General features: G+C 46.2%; 1 protein-coding gene across 1 annotated transcript in view; it reads left to right on the top strand.

Moving 5' to 3' along the window:
- The first annotated feature begins 1006 nt into the window (after positions 1 to 1006).
- Positions 1007 to 22095, top strand: part of Trpc7 (transient receptor potential cation channel subfamily C member 7) — a 123082-nt gene continuing 101993 nt past the window's right edge. Inside the window, exons 1-2 of the mRNA XM_028772105.1 lie at positions 1007 to 1208; positions 8492 to 9269. Of these exons, the coding sequence (XP_028627938.1) occupies positions 1207 to 1208; positions 8492 to 9269 (780 nt within the window). The 5' untranslated portion in view covers positions 1007 to 1206. The remainder of the gene's footprint in view (positions 1209 to 8491; positions 9270 to 22095) is intronic.

Genomic DNA, 22095 nt, shown 5'->3' with positions numbered 1-22095 from the left:
ACTTTTTAATCTCATGTGTCACACTTGCACATGGAGACGGTTTTTAAAGGGTGTCAGTTACTATTGGTCCTTGAGTTGGTTTCAGAGAATAAGTGCTCTGACTCAGCAGCCCAAGTAGATCCTGGAAACCATCACGGCTTTTCTTATAGAGGCAGTGTCTCAGCTAAGGATACTCCTCTCTCATGATGGCGTCAAGATACCTTAGTGTTTAAGACTCATACACCATACCATAACATACCGACTGGGGGAGAATGGGGGCTGTTAGAGACATGAATTTGTACACAGGGAATTTCCTTTCAGAATGTGAAAAGTTACATATAAAGTTACATATCATTATGAAATCTCTTCTACCAAAGTCAGATGATCCTAGGCAATCCTAACAGATCATAAAACAAAGGTCAAGTTAGAAAATGAGAAAGTGGGTGTGGCTTTAGGATCACAAAAGGAGCTTATTACTGTCACTCTGTCTTCTGGTTAGTCCCTCCCCCCCCCGACTGTTTGTCCCTCCCTGAAAACACCTACAAACCAACAAATAGGAAATCAACCCATTCTCCATTTTTTACTTGTTTAAATTGATGAAGACTCTTCGTGTTGCTTTATATAATTGAAGGGTGTGTGTTTGCATATGTGTGTGTGTGTGTGTGTGTGACAGAGAGAGTCTATGTGAGTGTGTGTATGAGTGTATGTGAACGTGAGTGTATGTCTGTCTGTCTGTCTGTCTGTCTCTCTCTCTCTCTCTCTCTCTCTCTCTGTGTGTGTGTGTGTGTGTGTGTGTGTGTGTGTTATGCACTATTCTAGGAGGAGGGACAGGAAGAAATCCTGAGGGGCTCTGGTAGAAAAGCAGAGTTGTTCTCTCCCTTTCAAAGCTACGTCTGGAAGAGGGGTGGGGACTATACTAGCCCATCATCACGCTGCATGCCAGTCTCACACACGGATGCTTCTCCTTCACATTCTCTGGGAAATTTCTCCCAGATTAGGAAAAGGACAGGAAGGCAAGACGGCCACAGAAGGCGAGTTTTCATCATTACCCACAAAGGAAAGCAGAGCGCACCTTCATACAATCGCAACTCCGCTCTCTGGAGCAGATCTCGACTTCAGCACCACGGAGAGCGGCACCTCGGCCACCCATGGGGAGCCAGATCCCCGCGACTCCGCGCAAGATTCGGGTCATCTAGAGGAGGGACAAGCCTGCGTATTCTACTCTCGATGTAAGTGGCTTTGATGGTTGGTTTATATTGATTTTCCCAGTAGAGACTGCTTTATCCCCGAAATGTGGAATTGAACTTTTATTTATTAGCCCTTTTGCAGGCACTGCTTAGATTTGGGGATGCAAGTCTGGAGCTGAAATCTTATCTACTGAGTTGGTAGAATATTTTCTCCCTTTTGTTGAATGTCTAAGTTTACAAGCCATGTAGAAATAGGAAACTCAGCCTGGTATCCTGTGCATTTCATGCTGGAGTAGTACAGTTTTATTCCTAGAAGACAGCATGTGTGCTATCTCGGCTTCTGCACTGCTGAGAGCTTCTCTGGTTTGATTTTAATATAAATATGGAGTTGGGAACAGAACCATAGCTACATTATGAGAGATTACACCATTAAAGAACTACAGGTGGCGATAAAAGGCTATTTTTCAGCTTTCTTTCTTTCTTACTTTCTTTCTTTCTTTTTTCCTTGTTGAAAATAAGGTCCTGGGTGTATGTTTCCTTTAGCCATTCATTTCAAAATAACAAATATGCTTTTAATCAAAGAGATATAAACCTTGGCAGGGCTTTGGACATAAGCTTTGACCCTAGAGATGACAGAGTCTCTCACTTTTAAATTCACTTATGTAAGGCTGAGTGGATACAACCAGGATGCTGTGCCATTAACTATCATTTAATGGATTCAGGGTAGGTTTGCAAAAGGAAATAATGATTGACCCCATCTGATCTTACTCAGTAAAATTTTGCCTCAGAATGCCACCTGCTGGCGGGTCCCCTTCCTAAAGCATTGGGCACACATCAAATTTATGAATGAATGAATTCACATAAAATCCAGAATATCCATTATGGATAGCATGCAAATCTACTCCCTGGGATGGACCGGACAGCAGCTCCCTAAGCTTCTGTGTCACAAGCGGTATCTCATATTGATTTCCCCAAACGCTTGCTCTTCAGCTTAAAAGTATGTAGACTAGCCAACTCCTTTAGGCAGTAATTAACCCAGAAAAAAACCCAGAACTGTGTGGTGCCTCGCTGTGGCTAATTGCAGAATTCGTGTGGATGAGAACCACCAGGAGCTGTTGCTCAGGACAAGCAATCATCCCCTCTGGTAAGCACTCAGCAGGTCACGGGATCCCTTTCAGTGCATTCCTGGCTCTCATCACAGAGGTAGAGGAACCCCACAGGATTGTGCACAGTTATTTTATCCCAAGACTAATTTTAACATAACTATTTGAGCTGGCAGTTTAAGCTCTATCTGGAACTATATATAAAGTATGAGATACAGACACCCAGTTTCATATCTTCTGTGGTCTAAATACGCAAATGATGATTTTAGAAATCAGAAACAAAGACAGCAGGCAAAGTGTTAGTTAATTTGGATTGCTAAACCATACAACAATTTGTAAACACTAAAAATAACTTCTTCCCTAGATGATGATGATGATGGTGGTGGTGGTGGTGTGTGTGTGTGTGTGTGTGTGTGTGTGTGTGTGTGTGTGAAATGAATTACTGATTGGCATGGGAGAATAATAAATGATAATTTCCAAGATGAAATGGAACCACACCCCACTTTAGCAGAACTGCCGGAAGAGTTTATCTTACTACAAGTAACATGGACAGCTCAGAGTGGTCTGCTTGATTCTCATAGGACCTTACACACACAGTGGAGTAGCTAACCAGGTATCCATTTCCTTTTACTGGGTGTACAAACATACTCCCACTAACGTGGGTCCAAACCCGAATGCTTTAGATCCACATTTCAAACAGTAACTTTAGTGGTGTTCGATGGTGCGGGGGTACTTACTAGCTGCAAAGGAGTTTATTTGCATTATTTCACCTCACCTTCAACATGCTGGGAAGATAAAACACAGAAATAAGTGGGATACCTTTGGGAATTCACCAAAAGTTCAGGAGTATGATAAAAAAAAATGGAAATGTTTCAGTTTGTCTGTTCTAGTCCTTCAGAGATGTAACAGACTGGCGCTCTGAAAGCTGCTGCTTCTACCAAAGCCCCATGTCGCTTACAGAAGAGCTATTCCCTTAGAGCTGATTTTACTTCAGAACTGATACCTTAGTTTTGAAGTTGTCAATCAGAAACAAGAAATAATAGCCACAGGGCTGTCTGGGTCCGCTCTTTGTAAGAAGGTAGATGCTCCTAACCATCAATACCAGAGTTTTATCATTAAAAAAAAAATGACCAATCCAGATCAAGTATTTGAGAATTGATCTATTTGACTATGTACCACAACCTGGACATTAAGAGCACTGGATGCCGGGTATAGATGCAGTATAAACAAGTAATCCCTTGCCCACACGCATCCTGAACTCTAGTGGGACTGTTTGCAGACTGAGAAAACACAGAGACAGACAAGAGTAAGAAGGATGTCGACAGCATGCCAGCCAGATGCAAGGCTTTGAAATTCAGCAGGACACACGTCTACCAGAGGATGCCCTGACCATGCCTTAGTGTCTTGGGAACTGGGACGAATGTACTGGAGACCCATTTCTTTGTCTGTTAACTGGGAATGGAAATAGCACCTACATAATGTCGTCTTTTCTTTACCTTAAAATGCCAGTGCTCAGTCTGAAGGCTGACACATGGTTAATGTGTGATACGTACTCGTTGATATAATTGAATAGTAATTTGGAAAGATAGTTAGGCTTATCATATGGTAATTTACAACAGTAATTTTATATAAAGCACTTAACACGGTAATTGGAACACGGTAAATGCCTGTGTGTCAACCATCTCTGTCATCACAGTCATTTGAAACAATACCTGAGTCTATCAGCGTAGAACACAATCTGAACCGACAGAAACAAGGATGTATATAAGTATCCCTGTGCTTCGGGTTTTGGTCATCGCTGTCTCTAAACTGTCTGGAACACTTGGTAGACATGCTACTTAATCTTCAGTAGATAGTGACAAAGTCACTGAGGTGTTGGGGGACGACTACAGATCACGTGGCTTTTTCCTCACTTTTTAGACTAAAACTCAGAATCTGTTCCTGCGGGAGACGAAGCACAGAACCAGGCTGGGTTTTCGTGGGAGCCTGATCTGAATTCTGGATTGTTTGGTTCTATGTCCAGCTGGGGAATGTTACAGGCTGAATTGATTTCAGGCTTGGATGATCTCCACAGAGACCTTTGATGCATGTTGCAATTTTAGAAGAAGAGGGGAAAAAAGACAACATATCTCTCAAAAGAGATTCTTAAGTGACCTTTTCTTCACTGGTAATTAAGCAGAACCCTAACTCCAAACTCACCACACATGCAGCCGGACCTAGGGTGCAAGACTGCTGCCTTCATGACTTACTCGCATCTGACTGCAGACCGGCTGATGTGCCAGTAAGAGAAGCTTGGTAAAAATAGCATCCGAAGGAACGGAGAGGGAGTTTTCCAGTCCCTCCCCCTCTCAGATGGTTTTGTCTCCACTGAAGTGCTTCTCAGAGACGCCAGTGTCAGTGTATGCATTCTGGAGAATGAAACCACTGTGTCTTAGATGAGACGGATGGTGAGTTTGATCACTGATCTCAATAATGTGGAGATAAAAGGCATCTGTTTTCAAAGTTCATTGAGAAGGAAAACATTGAAGTAAAGATAACCAAATGCCAGTTGCACTTCGGGCTGATCCTTCTCCTCGCTGGCCCTGCAGCTGGGATGGAGTCCAGCAGGGTAACACACTGAGTTCCCAGGTGTAAGCCCGCCCACCAGCTACCATAGGCTGGGTGACTTTGTGATTAAATGGCAAAGACATGGCAGTAAAATATACACATTGGTGTACATAATGTTAAGAAGGGTATCATTAGAAGCACGCCGGGATGGGAGTTGTTGGATCTGACAAGAATCCCACAGTAAGGCTTAAGGTCTACTTGAGCATTTGAGTCCTCTCCAGGTCTGCTGTGTAGCCCCCCTGGGGAGTAACCCCACTGAATGACACATCCCATTTTATCCCATTTCATAGACTGCCAGTCACAGATGAGCTGAAACCTTATGCGATTTCATTTTAATTCCAAGTTCGGCTAGAACAGGAGGAGAGTTGGTCACTTTAGAGCATCCAAATGTATTTCAGAGCTGAGAGTTTAAAGGCTCTGAAGGCTGGCGTGTTTACTTCATCTTCCATCTGCCTTCAAGGTCACCCAGAAAAACGTACAGCCAGTGAGGACGGTTCCCCTCTGAGAAGTCACAGTCATGAAGTGCCACACATGTGCACATGCATGCTCCGCCCCACACTGTATGGTTATTACAGAAGCATCACATGACACCATCCCTCCCTGCCCTAAGACTTAGACTTTTCGGTTTGTTCACTTACAAGATGAACATGCTAATGTTTGACTTTTTTTTTTCCTTGGGTAATACGGAAAATTAACAAATGATGTGAGTGTTGTTTCATTTTGCAGGCTTTGATGTCTACGATATTCATGTGGAGTTTGAATTTAGATTGGGTATTTCTGTGTTCCTGGCAAAGCGTTCTCTGCTCTGACTTGGTTCAGTGGTTATTCTATTTCCTTTGAATTTACTCCCCCAAGGCTTCTTGCTATGTAATAGCTTGGTACCCTTGACCTTGTAGTCTGAACCACTGTCCCTCTTAGACAGCCTTGTGACGGAAAAGGGAGAGAATGGAGCCTGCTTCTCTGAAGGCAGCTGCTGCTTACTACCTGGCACACAGCTCCCATGCTCTTGAGGGAAGCTGCTCTTCCCGGGCTTGAGTTGTGATGACTAAGTCCAGAGAGAGGCTCCCGAGAGGGACGGCAATATATCTCAGAATGGGCTGAGTAATTCTATGAGGAAAATGATTCTTCTGTGGTTTCAATGTCTACAATTTCTGGTCTTTGTGTGCCCAGATGACAGGCCTCAAAGTAGGTTTGTGCAAGCTCTGGAATGAGGGTGGGGGAAGAGACCAGTGAGGGGCTGGCTTCCACCCCCTTCGGAAGTGCCTACTAACGAACCTGCACTGTTTGGGTCTCCCTTGATTGTGGAACCATTACCACAGGATCCCCATCTAGGATCTTCCTTGTGCAGGAGGAAGCAGTCTCCCTCTGTGAAATGACAGCCCTCTGGGGAGAAAGGGCTCAGAGGCTGTAAACTTGAACCTGACGATTGCTCTCCCCAGCAATATTCTACAGAGAATATTAGAATAGGCAGGGTTTGGATTCTCTTCCTACATCGGTAGGGCTCACTGTCAGGATTTATCACCTGGAGCTGGCTTGGAGGGGATTCCCATGACTCCTGCTTTTAGATGTTTTTGCAGATGAAGGAGCTGCTCCACTTTGCCAAAGGAGGCTTTCCCAAGGGAAGTGTGACTCAGCTCCAGGCAGGACTTAGAGTAACCAGCTCTGACCTCCAGTGATCTGTGGCAGAGACTGGCCCCCAAGGAGCTGGATCAGGTCAAAGGTTAACTGAGCATGAAAACATGAGTCAGAATTCCAAAGTCTACACAATCGCAAAACACCAGGTTTGACGAGAAAGCTCTAATGTGGATTATTGGTACTGCTGATTTCTTCAGTCGGTTTGAGTGAGGTAACAGGCATTCTGCAGGCCACAGACACGATTGGGAAGAGTAAGGTGGTTCTCTGGGATGATGGAAAAGACTTAGAATGAATTTCTCAGTTCTTACTGTGAGCAGATGCTCTCTGGGTTAAGGCTATGCCACCCCGAATCATTCAGATAGCCTGGGTGAGAGACGACAAGAAAAGGAAATTCAGGTAGGGACAACTGGGGGGGATCAGAAAAATCTAAGATGTCCAAGTTGGTGGTGGTCTGGGGTACATCTGGTCTAGCCCCTCTCTTTCACAGCTGTAATCTGGGACCAAGAAACTAGGTACCCACAAGGTCCCAAGGCTAGCTGGAAAGGTCTAATATGAGCTCAAATTACATTATGGCTGCCTCTTTGGTGTTTGACATCTTAAGTTCTGGTCAAGGGTCAGTGAGATGGCTCAGCCGTTAAGACTCTTATCAACAAGCCTGACACTTGAGGGTTTAGTGTGTGGGACCCACATGGTGGAAGGGGAAAAAAACAAATCCCACAGGTTACTCTCTGACCTCTACATGTGCTCTCTCGTGTACATACAAATGCACAGAAATAAATAAAAGAAAAGAAAAAATAAAGATAAAAACAACAACAACAAACCCTTGGAAAACTCTTAGGTGACTTAGCAAAGCAACTGCCAGTGGCATATGGCTTTCAAGAACTGATGACCAAGTCTCTTCTATCGGTACAGGTGAAGGTAAGATACCTTTTCTGTTAGTCACACACCGGTGAGGTGAGCACAGGGCTCTTAGCACTGCACCTGGGACATGGCACAGTCTCGGTAAATGCTAACTGCTGCTGTTAGTGGATCAGTATTAACTTCTATCTGTGCCACAAGGGAATGAGTAACACGTTAGAAGGGAACACAGCATGGAAGTAAGCTGGGCTATTTCTTCTCCTGAGAAGACCCAATCCAGGCTTAACTGGATCTAATCACAGGACATGAGGCTGAGTCCTCCAGGAGGTCAACCCCTAGCCTCCCTAAGAGGCCATTTCTCCAGTCCTGTTCCTGGACACATCTTGACTTGAGTAGGTGCCTGATTTGCCTGAGGCCCAGGGGACGTGACCCACATAGAGAATGTCACCAATTGTAGGAACAGTCCTGTGTGGCCACGCTTACAGTCTAGTGTAGTTGGACCCGAGTGTCAGAACTCAGTAGAGGGTGAGACGTGGGAATCGAAGGTTCTACTGTACTGTCCATGGAGACTGGGGAAAGCAATGATCAGGAAGGGAGAGATGAAACCAACATTGAATAGCTCTAGGCTCGTCCTGTCCCTTGAACCCACACTGTGACACATGCACACACACACACACACAAAACATATAAACAAACAAAAAACAAAAACACAAAAACCCTGTGCTTCGTTGTAGGGCTAAGAAAGTAAGAATGCAGAGAAACGGTTGAGGGGCCTGCTCAGTCTTACACAGAAGGGAGTAAATTGGATACCCTTACCTGCTTTCCCACAGCCCTACCCTGTACCCTCCACTGTCACAGGGCACTTCAGGCTGCTTTTCGGCTCTGCCCCACCCCTCCAACCTCAGGGACAGCGGACAGTAAGTCAGCATTCTTCCGATTGAAAAAAAAAAAACAGTAACAGCAAAACAAACAAAAACAGTACTTCAGGCGGTCCAGCTAGCCTTGACAATGTTCTAGCAGGATCCGGGTCGTGATATCCTTATATATCAGATTTTTCTTGTCCTTCTGAAAAGTCCCCAGGCCCCAGAAAAGTAACCAAGCATCTTTGCCATTGTCCTTCAGGTTGGGGAGCAGCACCTTCAAAAACATGCAGCGCCGGCACACCACCTTGAGGGAGAAGGGGCGCCGCCAGGCCATCCGGGGTCCTGCCTACATGTTCAACGAGAAGGGTACCAGCCTTACCCCTGAGGAAGAGCGCTTCCTGGACTCGGCTGAGTATGGCAACATACCAGTGGTCAGGAAAATGCTGGAGGAGTCTAAGACCCTCAATTTCAACTGCGTGGACTACATGGGGCAGAACGCGCTGCAGCTAGCTGTGGGCAACGAGCACCTGGAGGTCACCGAACTGCTGCTGAAGAAGGAGAACTTGGCGCGGGTGGGCGATGCGCTGTTGCTGGCCATCAGCAAGGGCTATGTGCGCATCGTGGAGGCCATCCTCAGCCATCCGGCCTTCGCACAGGGCCAGCGCCTGACGCTCAGCCCGCTGGAGCAGGAGCTGCGGGATGATGACTTCTATGCCTACGACGAGGATGGCACGCGCTTCTCCCACGACATCACACCTATCATCCTGGCGGCCCACTGCCAGGAGTACGAGATAGTGCACATCCTGCTGCTCAAGGGCGCGCGCATTGAGCGGCCCCATGACTACTTCTGCAAGTGCAATGAGTGCACCGAGAAGCAGCGCAAGGACTCCTTCAGTCACTCGCGCTCACGGATGAATGCCTACAAAGGACTGGCCAGTGCCGCCTACCTGTCCCTGTCCAGTGAAGACCCTGTCCTCACTGCGCTGGAGCTAAGCAATGAGTTAGCCAGACTGGCCAACATTGAGACTGAATTTAAGGTAACCCTCCACTCTCTATCCTGTGGGGCAGGTGGCCCAGGGGCCCCTTCCGCCTGTACTTAAGAGCGAAATGGGTTGTGTGCCTATCAAAGGTAGAGTGAAAGATTTGGGGCTCTAGTCTTTGGGGTTCACCATGGGGAAGAGTAGATAGGGTTATTTTGTCGGGTGTAGGCCTGGGGAAAGTATCCTAAAACAGGGATGTTTTAAACTACGAAGGAAGAAGCAGGAAAAGAGAGACGAACCGTCAGACACTGTTCTGGCTACCCTAGAAACTCTAAAAGTTCCAATACCCAGCAATCTGAGGTTACTTCTGGCCTGGTACTTAGATAGGGCTATGGCTTCATGGTGGGACTCTGATTGCAACATTCACATTCTGGATTGCTGGTCGTGCAGTCAGCTTCAGAATGACCATGAAAATAAGTTTGGCTTTTAAAAAAATAATTTGAGATAGGCTCTTGCTATGTATACCAAGCTTGACTCAAACTTCTAATTCTCCTGCCTCAGTTTTTCTAGGACTAGGGGTCCCATACCAGGCAGGGCCAGTCTTTCTTAGACCCAGTGACCTGTTGCTATTGTTCTGTCAGTTGGCTGTGGCAGAGGCTCACAAAAGAGCAAACCAAACTCTTCTTAAATAAGGTTTGACTTTGCCACTCCAGTGAGCAAGGCTCAGGGTTATCCCAGAATCCAGCCACCTTGAGAATACCTCGACCTACCAGGCCAGCTCCAAAGGTTGGAGACCCGCCCCAAGGGCTATTCCTAGAGACTACTTTGGCTTTCTCTGTCAACTGACATTTGCTCTGAAAGAGAAGACTGGGCCCAGGTGTAAGAACGAATCTCTCTTGACAGGATGTTTATTAAGAAGAGCAGACATTGATTAGGTCTTGCTGAGTGCCAATTACTCACCTGGCTTACCTGTGAGATCTTATTTAACCTCAGCAACCCTGTGTCAAGGGTACAACACCCCCATTTTGCATGATAGCACAGAGCTGAAAGCATACAGCTATAAGGAAGCAGCTGGACCCCGGAGCCCGCTATTAATCCCTCCAGTTAACGAGTACCTGAGGGTTAGTTACGCGCTTAGCTTCCCAGTTTGACTTGCCTTTATGAAAATGGTGAAGGGGGTGTGGCCGGGGGTGTGGTCAGGGGAGTGGAAACCACAGCTGGACTCAGGCATTTCTCATCTTGACACTTGCTAAGAAACTGCTGTGTGCTGGATGCCATGGACATACGGGATGGTGTCTCACGCAGAGCTGGTGATGAGATGTTACCTACGAGTGTCATTGTCCAGACAAGATGTCCGTGTCCCTGCACAGGGTACAATTAGGTGGGCAACAGTGAGTGCTGCCTCACAGCAAGGAGGCCTTTGGCCAAGCTGTTCAGGCAGGATTCAAGGCCCTAGATGAGAGAGGTGGAGACCAACAACAGCCCAAGGTAGGGAGGGGACCAAGTAGCAGCTCTGTGTGACTCCAACATGGCTTTCTGGGATGTGGGGGTGAGAGGGGGAGCAGAGCCCAGAGGACCCTGCTCACCTGTCTGAGCACTTTGAACGGTATCCTGTAGGAAATGAAGGTCTGCTAAAAATTTGTGGTTAAGGGATTACGGTAATGACGGAGATATGGAAATTTTTTTGACAGGAAAGTAAGATGGATTTGAGGATGTAAGCTGGGTCTAGATACAGAGGTAATTTGGTTATGTAATCTGAGACCAAAGATGCCTGTCTCTTGGGAGAAACTCGCCTACAAGGCAGGGGTAGTTGAGCTCGGCTAACAGGAGGGTGCAAGGCCACAGGCTGTGAGAAAGGAGACCTGTAATTATAATTATTTTATTCTGCCTGCTCCAACTCAGCCCTGACCACTGAACCCAAGCTACTCCCAAGATCCCTGTATTGTTCCTGGCCTCATTTAGGCGGAGGTGCAGAAGAGCCCACAGGAGCTCTCTGGAAACAGCTGTTGCTTCTTTGCTTCTCTGTCTAGTAACCTCGTCTCCTGAGGCCAAGGATATCCCAGCCAACGTCAGTGGAGCTTTGCTCGTTGCCCAATGTTCAGGTAGATTCTGTACGGGCTGTGTGGCAGGAATGGCTAAGCCAGTTCACTCAGACAGTAATTCTGGTGGAAGCGGAGGGAGAGCAGGCAAAAAAAAAAAAGAGAGAAAGAAAGAGAGAGAGAGAGAGAGAGAGAGAGAGAGAGAGAGAGAGAGAGAGAGAGAGAAAGAAAGAAAGAAAGAAAGAAAGAAAGAAAGAAAGAAAGAAAGAAAGAGTTATTGGATCAGGTTATCTGGATGATTGCGTGGTTCTCCGCTTTTCTCCCATCTGAAAGTGAGCCAGGCTAAATAAAACGATGCTAGACTGACATTTAGAAATTCCTCTGAGGCATTGGTTTCCATTAGTAAAATCTGAAGGCCTGTCCTACTTCAGTATACATGATCTCTAAATCTGGGAGGCTTTTGAAAGCATCTTTGGAAAGCAAATATAGTATTTGAATTCAAAAGTAAACTATGAAAATTGTGGACAATTAAGAAGGCTACACATGCGGTGAGAAATATTTTTTACAAAGCATTGATTTGCTCAGAGTGAAAACTAGCTTAAGGACGTTTGCTGGCTATTAACACCTTCCTAGGGAGCTGAGATATTTTCAGAATGTGGATTAAAATGTGGTCCACTATAAACCAACCCATCTGATCCTTTAGAAATGACTACTCATTCAAGGATCTCTGCACGTGCATCCCGGTGTTGTGGGTCTCTGACAGCAGCTTTGCAGGAAGTCAGATTGCCACAAGAGGCTAAAGAACACATGGACATGTCCTGCAAAGTGCTTGATGAGGCTGTCTTGTTTCCAAGCGACTACATGTTGCCATTTACGTAGCCACACTATGAGTATGACCAGATGCTGTCAATTACATAGAGATACCAAAGGATCTCTGAAAATACATCAGATGTCATCACCCTTCGTGTCCTTTCAAACATTCTAGGGTGACTCTTCCTGGGCAGGAGACATTATATATGATAGGTGTGAATCCAGTCGCCTGGGCTGTTGTTTTTGGAGTCATCATAATTTATTAGCAGAATCAAGTACAGCCATTAATAAGAAGTATAACCAATGTCAAAGTCTCAGGTAAATTGTAGCTAAAGTCAGATGCAAGCCATTATTTTGGTGAGGAAATTATATAGCCACTGAAGGATTGTCTTAGGTCTAATTGTTTTGGGTCTAGGAAGGTATTAAAATTTGATGTGGTCTCTAGAGCCTTCCTGGTGCATCAGATGGTACCTAGTAAATCGGTGGGCTTTCTGGAAATACTTGATGAAGAGAACGAAGACATTCCCCAAAGGGAAATCATTGCAGCTACTGCGCCCAGCGTCCCTTGGTATGTGGCTTGACCTTTTCATACGTGTGCATTTATTGAATGGTGGCATTTGATGTGCATCATTTGGGAAATTGAGAAAAATTCTAAAATAACCAGCTTGGTGGTTAGTCTAGTTTACTTTCTGTTCCTGAGATAAACACTATGACCAAAAGCAATCTGAAGATAAAAAGGCTCAAGTCAAAAGGGCTTGTGTCCCCTGACTGGTCACAGTCTATCTCTGAGGGGAAGCCAAGTCAGGAACTCCAGGCAGGAACCTGGGTCAGTAACGGAAGCAGAGACTATAAGGTAATGTTGCTTCTGGCTTGCTCTGCCTGGCTTGCTTAGCTGCCTTTCTTATACAGCCCAGAATGGATGATGCCGCTCACAGTGGGCTGGCCCTTCCTCACCCATCATTAATCTAGTAAGTGCCCTCCAGACATGCCAAGCTGAAGGACACAATTCTTCAGCTGAGGTTTCCATTTTCCCAGCTTTTCCCATTTGTCTCCCGTTGATAAAAACTAACCAGCCAGTGCAGTGGAAGAATGAAGTCCAAACACTAAATAATGGGGGACTGATTATATGTTACGTTGTGTGGTGTGTGGAAGACAAAATGTGTGTGTGTGTGTGTGTGTGTGTGCATGTGTGTGTATGCACATGTGTGCATGTGTGTGCGTGTGCATGTGCGTGTGTGTGTGTGTGTGTGTGTGTTTTTTGGCTTTACTTAATGTGGGGCTTGGAGACAGTGCTGCCTGATGGGGAGTTGGAGGGCGGCGGTTTGGGACAACGCAGTCTGTCATGCTACCATTTAGAAGCATGTGTGCCTCTGTCAGGGAAGGAAGATGCCTGTCAGTATATCTGTTGCTTAACATTCGGCAATTCTGAAGATGGACAAAGGCGCCCCTGAGGAGGCTTTTCCTGTTGGCAGCAGTGCCAGCTCGGAAGTGTCCTGTGCGTCGTGGCCTGGAGCTCAGGAGAGTAGGAGGCAAGGAGAGCAAACTGTAACTTCATCTTTGTCGAGAGTGTTGACGGACTTTCTGTGCATCAGTGGGTCCTTAACCACGCGTATTGTGAAAACGCAGGTGATGAATTATGTATCGATGTTTGTGCTGTCGGTTTGAGACCCATTTAAAAACAACTCTCTGGGCCTAAAATACCTCAAATTAAAAATGCAAATCATGATAAATCGGATCGATTTGCCACCTGCCGTGATGCAGGGCAAGTCCATTGTGGAAGGTAAAGATGCTGATAGTCTGGAATCTGTTGGAAAACTTCGGAGAGGGGACCAGGAGGAGGAGAGGAAGAAGGAGAGGGAGGAGGAGGAGGAGGAGGAGGAGGAGGAGGAGGAGGAGGAGGAGGAGGAGGGTGGAGGCGTCTTTATTTCCTGAGGCTGAGAACCCAGAAGACATCAGACTTGTGGCCAACTAGAACCAAGGAGCCAGGAAGTGAGTAAAGGCCCAGCCTGAGCCAGAGGCCGTGAGAAAAGCTGAGTAAGCCTCCAGTGTTTGAATCAATTTCTCAGATGCATTGGCTTTCTAAATCATATAAACCAACACCCTAGGAAAACAGAATTTCCTTGAGGCTGGCTGGTAGTATAAACAGATGTCTGCTTAATATGCAGGAAACCGCAGACTGCTCCGCTTTCCACTGGGAAAACATGTTTTGAAGCTGTGGAGGCTGCAGGTGTTAAATGGAAGGTGTTTTTTTTGTGGGTGGGGTATGAGTGGAAGAGAATCTGGCAAAAAAAAAAAAAAAAAGTTCTCAAAGTACTTGCTTTAATGTCGTCCCCAATACCCCTGGGGATCTGATGCTAGCCCTCTGCAAGAACAACTGAGGATGCATAGCCTGAGCAGACCACAGTTAGATCTCGGGTGGGTCCATCAGTGTGCTGATGCGCCTGCCCCACCCTAAACACAGGCAGATGGGGTCATGTGTGCTACAAGTATAGACGCAGCATAGGCTGGGATGGTGCAGTCTGAATATGCTAATTTGTTGGCAGTCCTCTCTGGTGCTCCTAGGTCCCTGTCCTTGAAAGCAAGATCTGGGGACTAGCCTGTTGTGGGAAATAAGAAAAAGATAACTCTGCCTTAGGTCACGGTCTTCCTCCATTTTACTCCCCGAGCGTCTGAAAGAACAGTACAGCAGAGCATGCGCTAATGAGGTGACGTCACAGGAAGTCAGCCAATCAGCATGTCTTTAATGATAACTGTTCACTCACTGGATCACAAACCACACCTAAAATTAGACGCTGCTGCTCTTCTAGCTTTGTGCTGTCAGAGCGTCAGCGTACAGGAGAGAGTGTAGGTTGAGTGATTTAAGGAGGACTAAGGAAGTCACCACACTCAGCAGGGTTCGGGAAGGGAACTGCCATGCTTCACTTCGTCAGTGCAGAGTAAGAACCTGAAGTCAGAAAGACCTAAGTCTCATCTTGTACTAACCATGCAATTGTCAACATTCCCCAAAAGTTCCTTTTCTTATTTGAAAAGTTGAGGGCGGGCAGGAAGGACTGGACCCTTGTAACTTGTCCAGTGGATTCTTACTTCCCCAACTAAACAGTTCCTCTTGCTCGGAGATGTCTACCTCATGATCATCAGTCTGCAAGAACGTTATACCCCGCACCCCATGTAATCTCCAGAAAATCCTGACACCCATCAGGTGCTCAACAGTTGTGCCCTCAAGTAAACAAGCTGAGTGAATGCATCCCTGAAAAGTTCTCAGGGTCAGGGTGGGTCGGATGAGAGGGAGTATATAAGAACAAAGCAGGGAGCCTTACACGCAACAGGCACCGCTGATGGAGACTTCTGGTTTCTTCTGGTTTCTTACTGGATCAACACCTCAGCTTTCCCCTCCTGTGAACACAGCTTACATTTCAGCACCTCCTCTTTTTAGAGGGCCTCCTCCATTCTAGCTATGCTTCCCACACCCTTAGCAGATCGTCACAAAACGAGAAAAAAAAAATCAAGGCTGTACATGTGAGCTCCATGGTTAGAAACGAGACAACGGGGTGTTTTCAGTTGGAAAAATGCAGACCACTGAAATCAGATAATCTAAGAGTGCTGATAAAATATTACTGTGTAAAGAAACTACGTGGGCTAGAAAGAGACAGCGAAGAGGAGGGAGGCAGAGGAGGGCAGGCAGCACCCTGACCAAACACACAGGTTTGAAACACACAGCCTGAAAACTATCTCCATGAAGAATCTTCATTACACACACACACACACACACACACACACACCACATACCACATGAAAAATTGTTTCCCACAGAAGTTTGTCAGTCTGAAATAGAGATCAAATAAAAAAATGGCGATGGTTGTTCAAGGAAATTAGCTAGTGAGAAGTATCACAAATTAAATCAAATGGATGCACACTTTTCTCTGAGAAGAAAAGGTCACAAGGCTGTGCAAATTGGTCATATTGATCATCTTGGCTGCACAGACTATTAGCATGGAGATGTGTGTTTTATTAGCAGTAGATTCACGTTTCCATTGAATATAAAAGTGTACTGGTGGGTGGGGAGGAGGCAGGAGCCATCCTCACAGATGACCTGTAGCCACTGAACTCTTTGAAACCTCAGCATCTGATGCCAGAGTCTGATGCACAGGTTGTAGGCTGGGGGCAGAGATTAAGCCATGATATTGTCTGGTGGCAGACATGGGCATTCTTCCAAGAGTCGTGAAAATAAACACAGCATCCCAAACCCTAAAGTGAGGTTTTGTTAGGGTTGACTTGTTGGGGCAGCTGACTCTGTTGGGAGATGGTGCGTGCTTGAAGAATTTCTACCAGAAGGTAGTGCTTAGCTGAAACCCAGAGGCATGAAAGAGAGGGAAAGGGTTCCCAGCTCAGAAAAGGCTCAAGAGCTAGTCTACCACAGAGAGCAATGAAAGAGGCTCAGTCCAAGCGCGTAGGCATCTTGGGATAGATCTGGTGTAAGAGTAAAGGGAGACAAAGCAGTTCATAGAGATGCTGATGAGAACCTCAGCCACGGTCTGACCACTGGGGCCTGTGGTCCAAAGTCAGATCCTATTGTCAGATGGAGCGCGAACCACTGGACACCTTCAGTGGATGAGTGACCATATCTATAGTTCGGAAGGGTTCAATCTTGATGTAGAAACAGATATGAGAGGACAGCCTGGGAGGTGCTAGGAGACTGCTGTCGATAGACAAGCTCCTCCCCGGCAGGGGGCGGAGCGAACATGAGTGAAGTGGGACCAGCACACCTCAGCGAGCAGGTGAGTTGTCCTGGATGGAGGAGACACAAGACAGAGGACATCACTACCCTGGACATCTTTCTTGTCACAAATTTCCCAGGGACATGACTCCACCTCTGGGATGTCTCACTGCTAGAGGAGGCAAGGAGAGGAGAGGTGGAGGAGAGACAGCTCCTTGGCTTTTCCTCCAGGACAGAATGGGGGGTGGGGGGGAAGGCTGGCAGTGGAGGGAGAGGAACTCTGTTCTCCAGCCCACAGGACCTTTGCAATGCACTAGGAGCACTGGCCTATCAGAGAGTGGGTTCCCGAGTATCAGTGCCAGGATGGGAAGGGGTCCACTGGATTTTATTCCACTGCATCTTTCAAACTGTCAGAAAGCTTTGTCCCTCCATTTGGGTTTCTGAGTAAGTTTCTTGTTAAAGAAAGGTCTGAACCTTATCTCTGATTTGTGTTGAACTGCAGCTTGACTTAGTGTAAGAAAAGGATCAAGTAGGCATTCCTTCCTTTCTTCTTCTGCAGGGTGTTGAGAATTTCAAGCAACTGAGACTGAGTAGGAGAAGGCCTTTCAGGGTACCCAACACCCTCCTTGGACATCTAGTCCAGCCTGAGTCTTCCACTGTTGCTCTGATCTAATCCCCAAACATTATGGTTAACAAACAACTTTACTATACCTGCGTACTAAGGCTACCAGTCCAAGAGCACAGCCGGAGGCTTGCTCTCCCTGAAGCCCCAAGGAACATCCTTCCTGTCACATGTTTCTGGTAGCTTCTACCAATTCTCGGATTGTCTGAGCATGGCTCCAATCCCCGCTTCTTGTCATGGAGAGTTCCCTGTGTGTTTCTATAGTCAATGCTTTTGAGCTGAGGGGTCACCCTTCTGTAGTAGGGCTGCATTATCATTCATTCTGCCTGGAACTATCCTGATACACAATTAGGCCACATTCCCATGACCCAAGAAGGACTTAGACTAGGGGAGTGCACAGTTCAAACTTATATGTGAGAGGGAAAGTCTGGGTTGGAATGAACTAGAGGAGGCCAAGACCTAGAAGCTGGGCGGAGCTTCACAGAAGCAGAGAGAGGCAGGTCTTCAGCATTCCTGGGAAGCCAAGGTCAGTTCTAAACAAGGATGCCAGTCTGAAGGAAACAAAGGGTTGTTTTCCCATGATTTCTGTAGACCAAGGCCAAAATTATAACAATTCTATAAAACCATGAGTGTATGTATGTGCATGTATTATGTGTTTGTACATATGCATATGTCTGGGTGTCTGAGCATATGTGTCTTATGTGTATACATGTATGTCTGTGTATGTATATATGTATGGGTATGAATATATGCATATATGTGTATAGTGTGCATGGTGTGGTATGTATATGTGGTATGCATGTGTATGGTGCATGTGTGTGCATAGTGTACATGTATGTATGTGTGTGGTGTGTATGTGGTATGCATGTGTGTGATATGAATGTGTGAGTATGTGTGTATATGTGTGTGTACATGCTCATGTGTGTATGCATGTGTGTGGTGTGTGTGCTGTGGTGTGCATGTGTGTGTGTATGTGGTATGTGTATGGTATTCATGTGTGTGGTATATATGTGTATATGTGTGTATGTGTGTGGTGTGCATGTGTGGTGTACATGTGTGTGTGTGGTGTGTGTGCATGTGTGTGTGATGTTTTTATGTGTGTGTTATGTATATGTGTGGTATACATATGTGTAAGCATGTGTGGTGTGCATATGTGTGTGCATGTGTGTGTGGTGTTTGTGTGTGCATGTGTGTGTTATACATATGTGTGGTATACATGTGTGTAAGCATGTGTGGTGTGTGTATAAGTGTGTGGTGTGCATGGTTTACATATGTGTATACATGTGTGTAGTGTGGTATACATGTGTGTGTGCATGTGTGTGTGTGGCGTGCATGTGCGTATGAGTGTGTGGTGTGCATGTGTGTGATATACATGTGTGTATGCATATGTGATGTGTATGTGGTATGTGCATGTGTGTATGTGTGCGTGTGTGCATGTGTGCATGTGTGTGTGTGTGTGTGCATGTGGCATTTAGGAGAGGAAGAATGGTAAAGGTGAGAAGGGCAGCTCACAGAAGCAGTAAAAATAAACCTAGCCCAAAGGCATTAACTCTCCCAAGTATGAGAAAGTCATTTTCTAGTTTGAACTTAGATATAATGAAAAAAACCCACTTCATTATAGAATTATTTTTTAAATATCAAAAGGTAGCTGGAACAAAGAGTCAAAGTTAATCCTACCATATAATGCTGCATATTTTGATATTTCTCTTTCTAGACTCCCTCCTCACCCCAAGTGCAAAATTCTGAATGATTCCGATGACCCCGCTAACAAAGTCGTGCCGATGTGCTTGCTGCTCCTCTTCCTATATTTCCATCCCTTTTCTCTCCTCTTCCCCAAGAAGCCCGACTCCAGGGTGTTCTCAGAGTCAGGTCATCTATGGGCTCATGCATTTGTGAGCTGTATCTCTTGTATCTACTATGTTCCCAAAGCTCTGGAGGCAGAAATCATCAAAATATTGTAATCTCTGCCATCGTGGAGTTTATGAAGACCACAGAAAAACGCAGTGACTTGTGTGTTTGTAAATTATATGCAGGAGACTATGAAATAAGACTGTGGCTTTCTTAGTCCCTCCCTCGACACTGCGCAATCTCGCGATCCGTGTGAGAGCACAGACGGAGAGGTCGGTGTTTCTATGGATGAGCATCACTCACGTCTTCTCTCTAGTGTCTAGGACAGTGTCTGCTGCTGAGTGCTTTGTCCATCTCCATGCTCAGTAGACAGCTCCTTATCTGGCTCAGCCCCTGAAAATATCTTCTCCCAGCCTGACAGCTGTCTCAGCAGGGATGCGAATGGTGTGCGCCATTTTGGTCCACCACAAGGATCATGAATGACATCCCCATAAAAGAAAAAAAAAGGCCATATTAACAAAAGCAAACCATGGCAAATTTCGTTGTTAATGTTTCGTGGACAAGAGAGCCTTCAGAAATAAGTTTGTATTCTTTCTTCTCCAGTAGAACAGTCAGATCAGAGCATTTCCGTATGTGGGATGTGGACACATGCTATAGGAACCTTGTCCTTGGCACCTATCTGAAGCAAACCTGGGGAAAAATGCAGTGAGCAGGCTTTGATTTGCTGTCCAGAGTCTGCACATGTAAATGCCCTCCCTGGGACTTGATAATCAGACGGGCAATCCTTTCCCACTTCCTCCTTCATGTCTTCTCAGGGACCCCTCTCTCTGCCCCAGTCCCCAGAGTCCCACAGAGATGCTTAGGTTGGGAGGCTATTGCATTGTCATTGGTGACTGACTGGTGCTTATCAACTAAGGACTAACATAGGTACAGGGAACCGTCTGTTTTTATGTTTAGATTCTGTGGCCTGGGGAGGAAATGACTACCTATCAGCATCAGGCTGAGGAGGTGGCCCACCAAGATTTGTCCAGAATCCTTTGGCCTCCCTGTCCACCATGACTCTTCTGGCTCTGAGGCAGGGGACTTCAGTCAGAAATCTCCTTTCTAATGAGCTATCAATATAAACAGGCAGGAAACAGTGAAAGAAACCTTCCTGATTGTGACTACTGCAGGGTAACATAGTCTGAGACCTAAACTCTGTCAAATGTGTCTGTGGACCTTTTGTAAACCCTAGGCTTTGAAATAGCTTGAAGGTGTAGTGCTGCTTGAAAAGATATCTTTCCCCTCCCCCTAAAGTCCTACATACTCTCTCCTCTCCTTCATAATTTCACAGACTCAGAAGTCATGTGTAAGTCTTCAGTCCAACTGAGCTGCCTTTTATATGGATAGTGAGTGCTTCTGCTGCTGTGTTTCCTAGGACAGTATCCCCACTAGGTGGGGGAATTCCATCCATCCCTTCACAATTTAACTCCTAGGAATTTGAGTTCTGACCAATTACAAAGTTGGGAGATCCAGTGGTACTGGTGTTGGTGCTAGTGGTGATATGGTGATGTGGTGATGGTGTGGTGATGGTGTGGTGATGGTGGTGATGGTGGTGATGATGGTGGTGGTGGTAGTGATGGTGTGGTGATGGTGGTGATGGTGGTGGTGGTGGTGGTGATGGTGTGGTGATGGTGGTGATGGTGATGACGGTGGTGGTGCTGGTGGTGGTGGTGTGGTGATGGTGAGGTGATGATGGTGATGGTGGTGGTGGTGGCAGTGGTGTGATGGCGCTAGTTTTCTATGCATACGTTTGTCTTGTTCAATTGTGACAGGAATGAATAAACAATGTGCAATGCTGCCCTTTTCTCTGAGTGCCATAACTTAGGCACTCATCCCTTCCTGTTAGGCCGTCACTCAGTAGACATCATTTCTAGAAAGCTTCGTGATCACCTCCAATAAAATCAAGTCTGCAACAGTCCAGTAGGGACTGAGGCAGGCTCAAACGTCAGAGAGAGGGGCACCTGAGAAAGTATCAGTACAAGGTGTTGGGGGGAGAAGTATGCATCTGTGCACCTAACTAACTCCAGTAGGGAGATCCCAGAGACAAGCTTTAAACAGTACATTTTCTTTAGGTTTGTTTTTAGTATTCAATTCAGTATTATTGTGATTTTTGGATCTTGCACTACATCCAGCTAAGAAGCCGTGTTCTTGTGTAGTCCATGTCTCGAAGGCGGTCTGCGCCACTGCAGGCCCTGAGAGCAAGAGTCCACTTGATGCCAATCAAGCAATCAGAACTGTAGTTGACTGAAAAGCGAAAGCTCTGTCACTCAGCTGGAATGAGCCAGAAACCTCTTTGATACTGATGAAATAAACACCTTTCTTTCCTTTTTATCCTTTTCACTTACAAGCTGTGTGATTAGTACTCACGGTACAAGTCATGCACTCAAACACAGTACAGAGACAAGGTACCCTAAAATAAGTGCTCCTCAAAATCCTAGCAGAGGCTCTTTTGCAAAGCCCAGGCAAAGGGAGGGAGTGCACTTTTCCATTTACTGATTGATGCAGTGCCTGTCTGCACTCTCCTCCCCACTGCAGATGCAGTGCCTGTCTGCATTCTCCTCCTCACTGCAGATGCAGTGCCTCCATCTGCACTCTCCTCCTCACTGCAGATGCAGTGCCTGTCTGCACGCTCCTCTTCACTGCAGATGCAGTGCCTCCCTCTGCACTCTTCCTCACTCCAGATGCAGTGCCTCTGTCTGCATTCTCCTCCTCACTGCAGATGCAGTGCCTCCGTCTGCATTCTCCTCCTCACTGCAGATGAAGTGCCTCCATCTGCACTCTCCTCCTCACTGCAGATGCAGTGCCTGT

This window comes from Grammomys surdaster, unplaced genomic scaffold (genome assembly GCF_004785775.1).
Source record: "Grammomys surdaster isolate TR1022 unplaced genomic scaffold, NIH_TR_1.0 211, whole genome shotgun sequence".
Lineage (NCBI taxonomy): Eukaryota > Metazoa > Chordata > Mammalia > Rodentia > Muridae > Grammomys > Grammomys surdaster.
The sequence above is the reverse complement of the archived record's forward strand: the minus strand, read 5'-3'. Positions and strand labels throughout refer to the sequence as shown.